At 42.6% G+C, this 15,844-nt stretch overlaps 2 protein-coding genes across 2 annotated transcripts in view; both read right to left on the bottom strand.

The window, feature by feature from the left end:
* Positions 1-6,326, bottom strand: part of syt16 (synaptotagmin XVI) — a 19,744-nt gene extending 13,418 nt beyond the window's left edge. Inside the window, exon 1 of the mRNA XM_058386283.1 lies at positions 6,156-6,326. Within this exon, the coding sequence (XP_058242266.1) occupies positions 6,156-6,168 (13 nt within the window). The 5' untranslated portion in view covers positions 6,169-6,326. The remainder of the gene's footprint in view (positions 1-6,155) is intronic.
* A 318-nt stretch (positions 6,327-6,644) lies between these two features.
* Positions 6,645-14,214, bottom strand: snapc1b (small nuclear RNA activating complex, polypeptide 1b). Its single transcript, XM_058386284.1, has 10 exons — positions 14,020-14,214; positions 13,065-13,224; positions 12,839-12,979; positions 12,339-12,449; positions 12,092-12,247; positions 11,912-11,968; positions 11,694-11,756; positions 9,529-9,664; positions 8,225-8,299; positions 6,645-8,105 (listed from the first exon to the last, which is right to left on the bottom strand). Exons 1-10 carry the CDS (start codon positions 14,148-14,150, stop codon positions 8,053-8,055), a joined length of 1,083 nt encoding a protein of 360 aa, XP_058242267.1. The 5' UTR covers positions 14,151-14,214; the 3' UTR covers positions 6,645-8,052.
* Positions 14,215-15,844: the final 1,630 nt, after the last annotated feature.

Genomic DNA, 15,844 nt, shown 5'->3' with positions numbered 1-15,844 from the left:
TCCCTCTCTGTCTCTCTCTCTCTCTCTGCCCCTCCCTCTCCTTCTCTCTCTCTCTCCCTGTGTCTCCTACCCCTCTCTCTCTCTCTCTTTCTCCAAACTCACATCCTGTCTGAACCTGATTAGAGGCTTCGCCCTTCCTCATTCTTCAGCCTCAGCCCCCGAACCCAAACACACCAGTGAAGACAACTCACACCCCAGTCCACCAGACTGGACTTTACCTGATGTGAGTCACGTGACGATGTGATAAAGAGAATCTAAAAGAACGTACACAATTAATACACCACACATTTGTTTACATTGCATTGCATTCTATTTAATGGGAGGAGTCATGGGAGGAGCTTGATTTTGTGTCTGCTGAACCATTTTCCTGTAGATTTCGCCACATGTTTTGGGTCATTATCCTGCTGAAAGACCCAGTGATGACCCATCTTCAGCTTTCTGACAGAGGCCATCAGGTTTTGAATTAAAATGTCCTGGTATTTCAAAGAGTCCATGATGCCATGCGCTCTAACAAGGTTCCCAGGGCCTTTGGAAGAGAAACAGGCCCACAGCGTCACAGATCCTCCACCATACTTTACCGTGGGCATGAGGTGCTTTTCTGCATACTCATACAACTGGCAGGTTTTTATTTTTAACTATAAACATGGTATTTTATTAATTTTCTATTCAAACGAACTTTACAATAAAGTGTAATATGTATTGTTGTAAAATGTAATGTTGACGTTTTAATTATATGGTTCAGTTTAGCCAATAAGGTTCAGGAGAGTCCTGTCCAGTCAGACTTCAGTGTTGATTAGCGGGTTGTTGTAATCCTTCTACTAGATTAAGCCGATATCACAAAGTTATTAACTGTTATAACTGTTTGTTATTGTATTAGTTATAACAGTGTGCATTTTGGCCTGGTATTTTTTTAAATGGGTGACTTTTAAGCTGTAGTTGGGATGGAAATCTTCAGTCCAATCTGGCAACCCTGTTCACAAGCCAAAAATCTCCGGTTTCGCTGTCTACACGGTAACACTGCAACCGGAGTTTTCAAAAATGTTCCGGATGCTGAGTTTGCGTGTGGATGAACGGCCAAACCACATAAAAAGTGTCTGTGTCCCGTCATATTTATACCCCAGGAAAACAAGAAGTCAAAAATTATTAATTAAAAGTTTCTGGATACTCTGATCAACTTTAAAAACTACAGTAAAAATGACAAATATTACATCAATTACTTCAATTACATTTATCTTATAGGAGTTGTTAGGGCTGCCAATAATTGTGGAACAGGTCATTTTATAAACATTTTTTAGTCATGGACTTTTCTTCTAATTCACTTGAGTTAAAGGTTAAATTTTTCTACAATTTTCAGTGTGAGATTATGCTTCTGCAATAAAAAATTAATTTATCAGAAGCCTAAGAACACATCTTAACCAGGGGTGCCAATAATTGTGGAGGGCGCTGTATGCTGTTATACTCTATTGTCTCCATTTGTCATCTATTGCTGCATTGTGGGACAAATAACTAATTAAAAAAACATTTCACTACACCTGTGTAATATCATGTGTGTATATGACAAATAACCAACCTCAGACCTCGAACCTTGTGCCCTTGTGTGAGAGGAATCACCGGTCGCCGTCTTTATGGGCTATTTTCCGTTCCTGCTTTCGCAAGTTTTCATTAGAAATGAATGAAGATAAAGCATTTTAGATAAAACTGCTGTGACTATACCCTAGTGTTATCAGGGACGACACTCAAACGGACAAAACTACAGAGCCATGGCAAAGACCAAAACGTGTTACACTGCACACAAGCATCAAGACAAATCAGTAATCTTTCGGAAACAAAAGACAAAATGATAAAAAACTCTTTATTGTACTAATTGACTTGGATTGTTTTAGAGAGAAAAAGAGTTGTCTGTATGATGCTGTATATTTGCACCGTGCCCACGGTGAAGCATGGTGGTGGGAGCATCACGATGTCCAGCTGCTTCTCTGAAAACTCTGAGGGTTTACACGTCAGGAAAGAAAGCAGGAACGGCGACATGCTGTTCCCTGCCAGACCACTGGAGGGGGTGCAGGCAGGTGAATCGCTGGAGCCTGCTTTGTTGTGTGTACTTTGTGCCACGCCCTTCCCATTGTTCTCATTCCCGCCATGTTCCCCATTAGCCCTAATGTTCTGCCCTATATATCGGAACCTGTTTTGTACAGGTCTTGTCTTATTGACCTGTTTGCTCGTTCGTTTTAAAGTCCAGGCTTGGTAACGTCCTGGTGACTGTGCTCACGTCATGTTCCTGTAACCATGTTTAGTTTGCCCCATGTCTTGTGTTTGGTTACGTTTGTTTTATGTTATTAAAGCAGTGCTTTATTTGAATCCCGTGTATGGGTGTGACTCCAGGAGCTCCGGGTCCGGGCGTCGTCGACTGGACGTTACACGTGCATGGGTTTCGCTTCCAGCATTTTCCTGGGATATATCCTGGGTACAGAAAACAATCTGGGAGAAATTATAATCACCTATAAAACCTACAACCAGGTCACTCATCGATCACTCACTCCTTTTTAAGAACTTGAGTAAAAGAGTAAAAAAGTCTCGCTTTTTGCAGTTTGACCACAATTTCTTGCGTGTTCACGCTTTTCATTAGCGAAATCCACCCAATCGATCCATCCATCATCCCGAAGCCATCACCGCATCCACTCCCATCTGTTCACCGTCTGGCTGATTCTCATTTCCTGTGAGCCGTATCGTCTCGTCCCTCATGCTGAGACTGGATAACAAATCGCTCCGATGCCAAGCTCCATTAAATCTCTCCGACGGAGATCGAGCAACTTTTATTTTATTATTTACCCGAGACGCCCTTCTGAGAGTGTTGCCCCGGGTCGCATATTCAGAACGGCCCTCGATACCGACTACTCATCATCATCATCATCATCATCATCATCATCAACAATATCCAGATTAAAGACTAGAGCTCCACCTGCTTTTTCATCCAACAGGAAAGCCATAAGGACTGCATCAACACACCTGAGCTTCTCTTAACGAAAAGCACAAGTGCGCAAAATAAACTGGCATTCACATTGAAGCAAGCAGGAAGTTCCTCAAAAAAAAGAAAAAAGGAATCGAACACTTCCTGTAGACGTTTGTTTTCCCCCCGTGTAATGGATCTGCATTTCCTCTGCGCGGACTTCAACTGAAAGACTCAGTCATCACATGCAGGGGCTTTTTCTATCAAACACTCATTATCAGAGTCTGTTATTGTTCTAATCAAGACACTTCCCTGGGACAGGAAGTGAGAGGAAGCAGTGGTGATCAAAGTGGGCAAAGCCGTAGGGATTCTCGTAAGAAAAAAAAAATCTTCAGCAAGTTTTCATTAAAAATATCTACTCAGGTGGACGATTTAACAAAAACAAATATATATTTTTGATCTCAGAACAAAACCAAACAGACAAGTGAATCATCAGATCTGCAACCTGCCATGAGAATCATCTCTCCTCCTGGGTGCCGATTTTTAATAAACTACATAAAATAGATTTCTCCCTTGTCATCAGGGATGTGCACAATAACATCACGATGACACTGACCTCCGACAGCTCCGCACAGTTTAAATAAATGAATCGTTTCGGTGACTCATCTGAATCGGTTCAGTTACACGATTCATTAAGATTCGTTTGCTCAAATGCTGCAGCTTAACAAAAAAAATGGCATAAACCAATAACTTGTAATATAACGACAATATAAAGATGAACTGATTCACACACTGATCTGGATTCACTGAACACGAGAAGAACAGGAAAGATTCATTCAATTGACTCACGAATCACCGAAATGATTCACTGACTTGCTGGGTGCTGATAAAGCCACGGTTTGAATGTTTACCTACATGTTTGAGAATCAGTTTTGAATACATTTGGAAATGTAATGCTTTGGCTTCCTTGATGAAATTTTATATTTTGCCGTTGACTCAGTGAAGTTTTTTTATTCATGCACTTTAGTGACTTTCCTGAATGACCCATGCCTACTAAAAAACACATGCCTACTCTAAACTCTATAGAATGAGTAGATCATTACTATTATTATTATTATTATTATAATAAAAAAAACACTTTCTCTGGGTATCTAAGTTTTGAGCAAAAGCCACATTCTCTGTCTGCAATTTCTCTGTAATTGAGTATTGCGGATATTTCCAGTAAGCCTTACATCACTCAGCCAGAGTCTGAGCGCACTATTAAACATTAATACCGCTTTTATCTGCAGGAGAAACATAATATATAGGGCGAGGAACGTGCAGAGGCGGGGCTAACATAGTAACAGAGGCCATTACAACTCAATTAGACCTCGGCTCACATCACATCACAGTTAATAACTATTTATGGGTCTTCACGTGTCCATTTACTTTACCGCCCAAGTTAGCATTGGCAGCAAGTTGGACGCGGTGGGAAATGATATGGAAAGAGCTACGGTAGTGATGATGTACTCTCTGAAAACACAAACAAACATAGCGCATGCAATAAACAAATGCAATAGCCACTTGCGCAGAGTCGCATGATTTCTGCACTGGCTCCTGACTGACCAATCAGAAAACAGATGTCATTTTTTCCCCTTCCCCCCAAACATAGGGTTTCTACCTGTGGAATAATCTCATCATTTCTTAGCATAGGTTGTGATTTGTGACTCCATTGAATTCTCTACGCCAGTTTCTTCGCTTCAGGCTGCTGTTTACTCTTTTTTTTCAGGGCCAGAAATGAGCTCTGATGGTTTGTCTGAGCAGCTGGAAAGGAATATCTAGCTTAAAAACATAGAACCCGATAATGTGTACAGCCAGAGAGCAGGCTTCGTAATTACCAGCAGAGTTTACACCCTAAAAATCACAAATTGCCTCTTTAAATTACATGTCGGGCTAATATTCATATTTTAGTGAACTTGCACTATGATTTGTGATCTCACAGTAACTCTGTGTGTGTGTGTGTGTGATATTGCATTTGTGAAAGACCATGTGACATCAAGCTAATAGTTTGAGACTAACAGATAATCAGACTAATAGATCAGACTTTCTTACAAGGCAACAAAAGAGGAAGCGCAGCCAAATGTAGATCGACTGCAAGGAACGCGGCGTAATGAAACGTCTCGGAGTGAACTGGAAGAACCGCAGAGCTAAGAGCAGGCTGGCAGTGTCCATAAAAAAAAGAAGAATGGCAACACACTCCAGGACAGTGGCCAGATTATTAGGTGCTCACACACACACACACACACACACTGTGATAAACCTGAATTCATCGTCAGTGAAACCTGACGATTCTCATCCCTGTAACTTCCCCTAAAAACGTAGGCTAGCTTTCACAAACCCCGTCCCTCTGGTTTTCATCCTAAATCACACCACAGCACCTCAATTTCTCATCAGAGGAGAAACAACAGCCCTGAAAACACTTTGTCTGCGCCTGCTGTAAGACACGGCTCGTTGCGACCTGTGCTGCTGCTGCTCTTAGCAGATTCCTAACTTTATCAACAGCTATGAAATGTCCACAGCTAACTGCGGCTTGGCTAATCGGCACAGGACTTCTTTTTTTTTTTTAATGCTAGCTATGGTCTTTCCTTGCAGCCACTCAAGTTTTACACCTTAAAACAACACCACTACTGTGATAAATATACTGACTGTGGGCAAGATTTTACTGAAGCATCAGGCTCAAAAACGCTTAAAGAGCAACCAGGGAGTTTTATCTTGTTCTTCTTTGTGGGCATACTTCTAAAGAAAGTGCAAAGAAACATTGCAACACATTTTACATATTTGAGCATTACATCATAGTCATTAAGTTTGTGATCTGAAGGAATGAACGCACACACACACACACACATGTCCTAGCCAATCAGAAACGAGCATTTTGTGACGTCAGTTAAAGTTAAAACACTGCAATATTAATATCATTTCGCCACATTTCTCAGATTGAGAATGGAAGGAAAGAAAGAAAGAGAGGAAGAGAGACAATCAGTTGGTTTCGTCTAGAAGATGACAACTGAGGCACACGCGCCTGCACACGCGAACGCGCCTAGCCTACACGTGCACGCGCCTTTCCAGCACCGCTACACTACACTGCACTCTCGATGCAAAGCATTAAATCAACAGGAAATTCAAAGACATCATTTATTATCTTGATAATAAACAGGATAAAAGGGCAACTTACTGTCGGCTGCCATTGCTGAATCAGATGGAGGAGAACCGGTAGCTTAACACTTTCACACACCCGTTTATTTATTTATGTTTTATTTATTATTTTTTTGTTTAGATGTATAAAGACAACGATGTAGCTCTGTGTAAGAGATAAATCCGGCATCAGCATATTTCCTCCACTCCGGCTTTATCATTGCAGTAGATGCGGTGAAATTTTTCTCTGCTGCTCCACAGTGACGCGGTGCACGCACTCTGCCTCCAGTGCGCATGCGCACAACACTGACCACCGAGCGCAGCCCCATGTGCTCAGGTTTACTTCTGTTCGGCCATATGTCTCGCGCATTTCGCATTAGACGCACATTTTCTTTGCTCACAGATCTCTTCTTGCTCGGTGAGACTCAAGTAATCAAGAATACCACTACAAAAATATTCACATAGAGACATTTACTGACTTTCTACAGGAGCATTTTTACATCATGTGTGTGTATAAAAGCATTCAGTCTCCATATATACACAGTATTAAAGAGATAAAACAATGTGGGATAAAAATACACGTCAAATAAAAGCCCATCTTTTGAATCTCATTTCTCTTTACATATTTTCTTTTCAGAACATAAACATAAAAACAACAACAACATGACATCCAATCAGAAGACATCTGCCACACGACTCCGTCCAATCGGATGTGACCTGTAACAGACGTGTCCAATCAGATACAACTTTTGGAAAGAGGTGACAGAATCAGAGACAATAGGTCACAAATCTGTCCAGCTACAAGGTCCAATCCTGTCCTACTTCAGCCGAACAAATGTGCCGTTTTCAGCTCGTCCAATCAGATGCATCCTGATGCAAGCCTATCCAATCAAATGCAGCATGCTATAAGTTAAATAATACCTGTCACTCGAGTCCCAATCATGCATCACCTATTACAGATAAAACAGTGGGCTCAAAGTCTGATGTCTGAGGGGAATGAGATTAAAAAGCTTCTAAAATTTTACACGACCCATCAAAAGTCCAATAATCTATGACTTTAGACAAGTCTAATCGAACAGGACATGCCATAAGTTCGTCCAATCAAAAAAGTTTCATCACAAGCTTGTCCAATCAAATATGACTCATTAGTTTGTCTATCAAATTTGAGTCATCACAAGCTCATCCAATCTAAAAGGCTTCATCAGAACCTCGTCCAATCAAACATGACTTTTAACAAGCTTGTCTAATCAAATTAGCTTTGTCACACGCTCGTCCAATCAAATCTGACTTGTTACAAGCTCGTCCAATCAAATAAGCTTCATCAGAAGCTCGTCCAATCAAACATGACTTGTCACAAGCTTGTCCAATCAAATAATCTTCATCACAAACACCTCCAATCAAATAAGCTTCATCAGAAGCTCGTCCAATCAAACATGACTTGTCACAAGCTTGTCCAATCAAATAATCTTCATCACAAACACCTCCAATCAAATAAGCTTCATCAGAAGCTCGTCCAATTAAACATGACTTGTCCCAAGCTTGTCCAATTAAACGTGACTTGTCACAAGCTCGTCCAATCAAATAAGCTTCATCAGAAGCTCGTCCAATTAAACATGACTTGTCCCAAGCTTGTCCAATCAAAAAGCTTGTCCAATCAAAAAGCTTGTCCATTTAAACGTGACTTGTCACAAGCTCGTCCAATAAAATAAGCTTCATCACAAGCTTGTCCAATCAAATACGACTTATCAGTTTAGTTATTAAATTTGGTCCAATCAGTCCGCCTCAGTTCAATCAGCCTCGTCCAATCAAATTTGACTTTGTCACAAGCTATTTTAATCAGATTTGACACGTCATGCGTCTGTCCAATCAGACACGACTTAACATAATCCTGTAAAATTAGACATGGCCCATGACCCCGTCCAGCCACTCTGGTTTTCTTAGGGTTTACTGCGCATGCGCTCTTTCCAGATGAATCTTCTCTTCTTTTTTCCTGATGAACAGCAGAGAAAAATAAAACCTGGTCAGTTACAGCAACTAAACAATCAATAAATAAATAAATAAACATTATAAGAAGAGCTGGATCAGACGCGGTGGTCTGATTTAATTCACCTTCAGTCCTTTCTCCCTCCACTGCAGTCAGACGCCACAACCTGGTCATGCTCTGTAGCTCCGAGCTCTCGCTTTCTATTGGACAAGAGAGCAGCCAATCAGCATCTTGAACTGATTTCACAGCTAAAACCTCTCTGTATAACATCACAGAACGCCAATTATATACAACACCATAAATATTGGCACCCTCTGGGACAATGAAGGGATGTTAGACATTTATAAATGCTGTGTGTGTGTGTGTGTGTGTCTCTCTCTCTCATACACACACACACACCATCTATCGTTCTATTTTTTTTTCATCTTTAGGTAAGGCAGTGTAAGAGTAAATGAATATTAATATATTTCTCTCCCTCCATCTCTCCCTCTCTTTCTTTCTCTTTTTCTCTAGCTCTTTCTCTCTCTCCTTCCATCTACCTCCCTGTTTTTCTCTTTCTCTTCCTCTCTCTCTCTCTCTGTCCATCTATCTCCTTTTTTCTCTCTTATTCTCTCTCTGTTCATGCATCTATCTCCCTATTTCTCTCTTTCTCTCTCATTCTCTCTCTCTCTCCCTCCCTCCCTCCATCTTTCTCTCACACACACATACAATCTTATGTTTTTTTGGTTTTTAGCTAAGGGAGTGTGAGATTAAACTACACTACCAGTCAAAAGTTTGGACACACCTTTTAATCCAATGTTTTTTTGTTTAGGGATTTATTTTCTACATTCTAGAACAATACTGGAGATTTCAAAACTATGAAATAACACACATGGACTTCAGTAATCCATATGTAATGACAACAAAAAACAGTCAGTTGTTATTTTAAGACACGAAGGTCAGGTGTTCTGGAATAGTTCTTGTAAGAACAGTATTGTCAAGTGCATTTGCAAAACCCATCAAGCACCATGATGAAACTGGCTCACATGAAGACCATCCCAGGAAAGCAAGACCAAAACTGACCTCTGCTGCAGAGGAGAAGTTCATTTAGAGATACCAGCCTCAGAAATCACCAATTAACAGCACCTCAGATTAGAGGCGTTATGAAGGCTTTAAAGAGCATCAGTAGCAGACATATCTCAATATCAACTGTTCAAAGGACATTATTGTGGATTTCGGCCGCCTTCAGCATTGTTTTACAATGTAGAAAGAAATAAACATCAGGAAAGGCCATGGAATTAGAAGGTGTGTCCAAACTTTTGACTGGTAGTGTATGTGTAAACATTCATACAGGACATAACATTTTTTCTGTTTTATTGGTATAGATGTATTTACTAAAGGACCTGTGTGTGTGTGTGTGTGTGTGTTTTCAGTCCTTCCTCTCACTCACCCTGGGTCATGAAGCGTGATTTGGTGCGTGCTTTAAGCGACGGTGGTCTCTTGAACCTGGAGGCTTGCAGCAGGGACTCTTTGTCCCGATGCGCCGATGTCACCTCCACTTGTCTGTGACGCCGAGACCTCAACGCCTGACGCGATAAACACACACACATCACACACTTAATAACATTTCCCTATAAAAATGTAATAAATATATAAATAAATAAAATATACTTTAAAAAATAAATAAAATATACTTTAAAAATAAATAATAAATAGAGAATATCTTAATATAAATACAATATTAAAATTACATAATTAAAAAATTAAAAAAAAATTAAAATAATAAAATAATTGCTGAATGAATGAATGAATGTCCCTATATAGGTAATAAATATATAAATAAATAAAACATACTTTACAAAATAAATAATAAATAAATAATATCTTAATATAAATATTAAAATTACATTAAAAAATGTATTATTTCTTATTATCTCTGAGAAATTGCACAAACAAATTTAAAAAAAAGGAAAAATAATAAATATTTAAAAAATTATATAATAAAAATATTACACCCACACTAACACATTTTATATATATATATATATATATATATATATATATATATATATATATATATATATATATATATATATATATATATTTATATATATACACACTATATTGCCAAAAGTATTCGCTCACCTGCCTTGACTCGCATATGAACATAAGTGACATCCCATTCCTAATCCATAGGGTTCAATATGACGTCGGTCCACCCTTTGCAGCTATAACAGCTTCAACTCTTCTGGGAAGGCTGTCCACAAGGTTTAGGAGTGTGTTTATGGGAATTTTTGACCATTCTTCCAGAAGCGCATTTGTGAGGTCACACACTGATGTTGGACGAGAAGGCCTGACTCTCAGTCTCCGCTCTAATTCATCCCAAAGGTGTTCTATCGGGTTGAGGTCAGGACTCTGTGCAGGCCAGTCAAGTTCATCCACACCAGACTCTGTCATCCATGTCTTTATGGACCTTGCTTTGGTCACTGGTGCACAGTCATGTTGGAAGAGGAAGGGGCCAGCTCCAAACTGTTCCCACAAAGTTGGGAGCATGGAATTGTCCAAAATGTCTTGGTATGCTGAAGCATTCAGAGTTCCTTTCACTGGAACTAAGGGGCCAAGCCCAGCTCCTGAAAAACAACCCCACACCATAATCCCCCCGCCACCAAACTTTACACTTGGCACAATGCAGTCAGACAAGTACCGTTCTCCTGGCAACCGCCAAACCCAGACTCGTCCATCAGATTGCCAGATGGAGAAGCACGATTCGTCCCTCCAGAGAACGCGTCTCCACTGCTCTAGAGTCCAGTGGCGGCGTGCTTTACACCACTGCATCCGACGCTTTGCATTGCACTTGGTGATGTATGGCTTGGATGCAGCTGCTCGGCCATGGAAACCCATTCCATGAAGCTCTCTGCGCACTGTTCTTGAGCTAATCTGAAGGCCACATGAAGTTTGGAGGTCTGTAGCGATTGACTCTGCAGAAAGTTGGCGACCTCTTCGCACTATGCGCCTCAGCATCCGCTGACCCCGCTCCGTCAGTTTACGTGGCCTACCACTTCGTGGCTGAGTTGCTGTCGTTCCCAAACACTTCCACGTTCTTATAATACAGCTGACAGTTGACTGTGGAATATTTAGGAGCGAGGAAATTTCACGACTGGATTTGTTGCACAGGTGGCATCCTATCACAGTTCCACGCTGGAATTCACTGAGCTCCTGAGAGCGACCCATTCTTTCACAAATGTTTGTAAAAACAGTCTGCATGCCTAGGTGCTTGATTTTATACACCTGTGGCCATGGAAGTGATTGGAACACCTGATTCTGATTATTTGGATGGGTGAGCGAATACTTTTGGCAATATAGTGTATATATAGTGTATATATATATATATATAAAATCGTTGGATAATTATGTCATTATTTTAGGGCTACACAATTACTCCCTTTATAATCACTTAAATCGTGATCAGAAGAATGAGCTCAGCCTCGTTGCTGTGTTTTAACTCCATGATTCATTCTGCTTCTGGATTTGTTTGTAAACGGCTAACATGGGGGTGAGAAATGATGAAGAAAAAATATCCGGTGTGTGTGAGTTGAGGGTTTGTATAATACACACCTCCACAGCCTGAGAGTAAGACCTGGATTTGATGGAGGCCAGGAGCTGAGCTCTATGGGAACTCTGCAGGAGAGAAACAGGGTTAGAGCTGGAGCAAGAAAAAACACGGACACCGCAAATCATCATCATCATCATCATCATCAACATCAACAACTCCATGCACAGGAAATACCACGCTCTACACACAAATATTTATTATTATATAACACCCCCCTCACCTCTTCCTGATTCGATGGTCCTTCTCCTGCGTCTCTGTCGCTCTGACTGTCCAAGTCCTACACACACACACACACACACACACACACACACACACACACACACAAGGTCATGGCTTTAAGCCAAAACAAAGAAAACAAACAGCGGTCAGTGGTCAGTGCACTGTGTGCATCAACACTCACAGCCTGGTTCTGCTGCCAGCTGCAGAAGGAGAGAACGGTGCTGTGCAGATTGGGCACCAGGTTCTGTTTGATGAGACTCAGATCGGACCGGGGCGACTGCGGCTGCAGGACAGAGTTCTTCAGCCCTTCGTAGTGCTCGTGGACGTTGGCCAGCTCCTGTTAAAAAAAAAAAAACAGCAGGGTTCTGTTACATCACACAACCCTCTGACACAAACAGATCACATTCAGATGATGTCATATGTTTCACCTCGAGCAAGTTGGTGCTGATGAGCTCCTGAGGTCGAGTCGGACGGTCCACAAATGTCTCGCAGAGCTTCTGCCTCCGGTCCACTCGCTTCTTCTTCACCTGGAAGGACAGCTGTGTCCAAGACACACAGAAAAATAACGGGTTTCAGAAGCAGGATCCGGTGTGAGAACTCCACACGTACATTACAGCACAGTATCCCGACTGAGGAAGTTGGGGTCAGAGCGCAGGGGCAGTGCCCCTGGAGCAGAAAGGGTTAGAAAAATTGCTCAATTGCCCAGCAGTAGAGCTTGGTGGTGCTGGGGCTTGAACCCTGATCCTCTGATTAACAAGAAAGAGTCTTATCCAAGGCTGAAGGCTGTGAAGCAATAATATAACTCCAACCTCCTTCATTTTATTTACAAAGAAAATTAAGATGAGAGAGAGAGAGAGAGAGAGAGAGAGGGAGGGAGGGAGGGAGGGAGGGAGAGAGAGAGGGGTCTGAAGTAACAGATAGAGCTCACTGTGTTGGGCATGGCGGTGAAACAGAAGGCTTTGTCCTGCAGCAGTGTTGTGAGGATGTAGACCACGTCATAGTGCTGAGCGTTCATGGCGTCCTGCTGGAAACGGATCAGATCCTCCCAGTCCTTCAAGGCGATACGGATCTACAGGAGAAAACCTCACAGTTAATAATACACCATATTTACATACCACCAGCCATCTCGGTCCCAGAAACTGCGCTCTTCATACCCGCTCTTTAGGAGTGCTGAGCTGAGTGCTGTAGAGGCTGTAGAGCAGGTAAAGACCTCCCACGCGGATCTGGAAGGAGTACGGAGGGAGAAGATACGGAGAGGCGGCACACAGAGCCGAACGAGTGAAGACCTTCTTCTCACTGGGCTCCAGGATCCCACTGAGAGAGAGAGAGAGAGAGAGAGAGAGAGTGGGAGACAGAGAGAGAGAGAGAGTGATGGAGTGGGAGACAGAGAGAGAGAGAGAGAGAGAGAGAGAGAGATGGAGTGGGAGACAGAGAGAGAGAGAGAGAGAGAGAGAGAGAGAGTGATGGAGTGGGAGACAGAGACAGTGATGGGGAGAGAGAGAGAGAGAGAGAGAGAGAGAGAGAGAGTGATGGAGTGGGAGACAGAGAGAGAGAGAGAGAGAGAGAGAGAGAGAGAGATGGAGTGGGAGACAGAGAGAGAGAGAGAGAGAGAGAGAGAGAGATGGAGTGGGAGACAGAGACAGTGATGGAGAGAGAGAGAGAGAGAGAGAGAGAGAGAGAGAGAGTGATGGAGTGGGAGACAGAGACAGTGATGGAGAGAGAGAGAGAGAGAGTGATGGAGTGGGAGAGAGAGAGAGAGAGAGAGAGAGAGAGAGACAGAGAGAGAGAGAGAGAGAGAGAGAGTGATGGAGTGGGAGAGAGAGAGAGAGAGAGAGAGAGAGAGAGAGACCGAGACTTTTAAACTGTATTTTAACTGTAAAAAGCACTACTGTTTTTATTGGTACTATTTTACTGGTACCATCTTAATCTCCCACACTTTCCAGTCAGAGCATTTTTTTACAAACATGACCTGACAGCGTTATAAATGTAGCTTGAGTTAGCAGTAGTGTTAATGTTGCTTATGGCCGCTTTAATGTCCGTCCTGATCATCACGCTCCTCTGTGGGAAGCTGCTTCTGTTTTAATGCCGGATAACTTTTAATCTACTCACTAGAATATAGTTGAGAATTTCATTTCTCTCCAGAGGGCTGAGAACTCCTCGAAGCGCACGGACCCTGTGGTCTGAAACCGCGAGAGTAAATCCTCACAGTCCTGCTTTAAAGTCTGATTAAAGTGATCCATCTGACCACCTCGGACACAACGCTGTTATTACAACTAACCCGGATGCGCTCGCGCCGTCTTTCTTCTTCGTTGTTCAAACAGATGCCGGCTGTTTTACCATTCGAGTGTTGTACTGCCACCTGGTGGTCTGAATAAGAAACACACGAACTGAACAGGCCCGTTATACAATGGCGAAGTCTGGCTGTAATTTTGTTTCGGAACCGAAGCTTACGGCGTGTGTCCAGCCTAAGAACTCGCTTTTACTTGATAAAAATCATGTGTTCTGCTGCTTTAATTAAGTAGTGTAAGGGTTTACTAAAAATATGATTTGATTAAACCGCATGCTCCCCAATATTTACATTTATGAGCCCAAGTAATATTTTCATCTCGGCTATGTAGCTAAGTATTATAGTATTATTATATTTTTTTCTTTCTGTTGTGTCTGGCTCCCTACGCTCTGCTAAGGGTGGATAAATGAACCAATAGGAACAGGAAACCAAGCAGAAGGGGTGGAGCCTATAGTTTATAAACAGCACCAGTAGGCCTGGAGGAGAAGCTTTTGATAACCTGAGACAACTTTGTTGTAACTTTGTAGCCTTGCTAGCCTCTGTTTGCCCTGCTAGCCTTGTTAGCCTTTTTTGAACTAGCTAGTTTTTGCTGATGCTGGGCAGATGTGGCAATGCAGCACAATGCAGACTACAGGTCCACCACGAGCACTACTACCAGCCCCTCAGACAGCCGGCCGGATCACCTCAACACCTTCTGAGCCCGCTTCGAGACCTCCAGCGACAACACAGAGAGGAGGCACACACACTGGGACCACCCAACCCCCCTTCTCCCCTCCTACTGTATGTATCATCAGCTGGGGTACACAAAGAACTGAGGATGATCAACCCCCGCAAGGAAGCAGGGCCGGGCAAGATCCCTGGGCGGGCCCTCAGACCTTGTGCTACAGAGCTGGCTGATGTACTCGCCTCCATCTTTAAACTCTCCCTTAGTCAGAGCACAGTACCCACCTGCTTCAAGACCACAACCATCATCCCCCTTCCCAAGAAGAGCCCCCCAACCTGCCTGAACAATTACAGACCAGTAGCACACACTCCAATCATCATGAAGTTTTTAGAGAGAGTGGTGCTGGCCCACATTCAGAGCAGCATACCGGACACATTGGACCCGCTGCAGTGGCTGTACTTCCTGAGGTGGCTGAGAAAGTTTGGCATGACACATAAGATCCTCAACAACTTCTACAGCTGTGTTATGGAGAGTGTCTTGACAAACTCCATCACCGTGTGCTATGGCAGCACTACTATGAGGGACCGCAAACATTTGCAGAGAGTGGTGAAGACTACTGAGAAGATCAGGACTCCACTGCTCTCTCTGCAGACTATTTACCACCGCAGAGTCCATAGGACAGCTGCCTCCTTCCTTAAGGACCCCACCCATGCAGGACCTCCAGATTAAGGGACTCCTTTTTCCTCAGCCATTAGACTTTTAAACAGGTAGCCATAGACTTGCTCATCTTGTCACGGGGGTCTGCTGGAGCCTATCCCAGCACACATTGGGCGAAAGGCAGGGGTACACCCTGGACAGGTCACCAGTCCATCACAGGGCCACATATAGACAACCACACACACTCACACTCACTCCTATGCACAATTTAGAATGACCAATCAACCTAATGTACATGTCTTTGGACTGTGTGTGTGATATCCTCA

This window comes from Hemibagrus wyckioides, linkage group LG03 (genome assembly GCF_019097595.1).
Source record: "Hemibagrus wyckioides isolate EC202008001 linkage group LG03, SWU_Hwy_1.0, whole genome shotgun sequence".
Lineage (NCBI taxonomy): Eukaryota > Metazoa > Chordata > Actinopteri > Siluriformes > Bagridae > Hemibagrus > Hemibagrus wyckioides.
The sequence above is the reverse complement of the archived record's forward strand: the minus strand, read 5'-3'. Positions and strand labels throughout refer to the sequence as shown.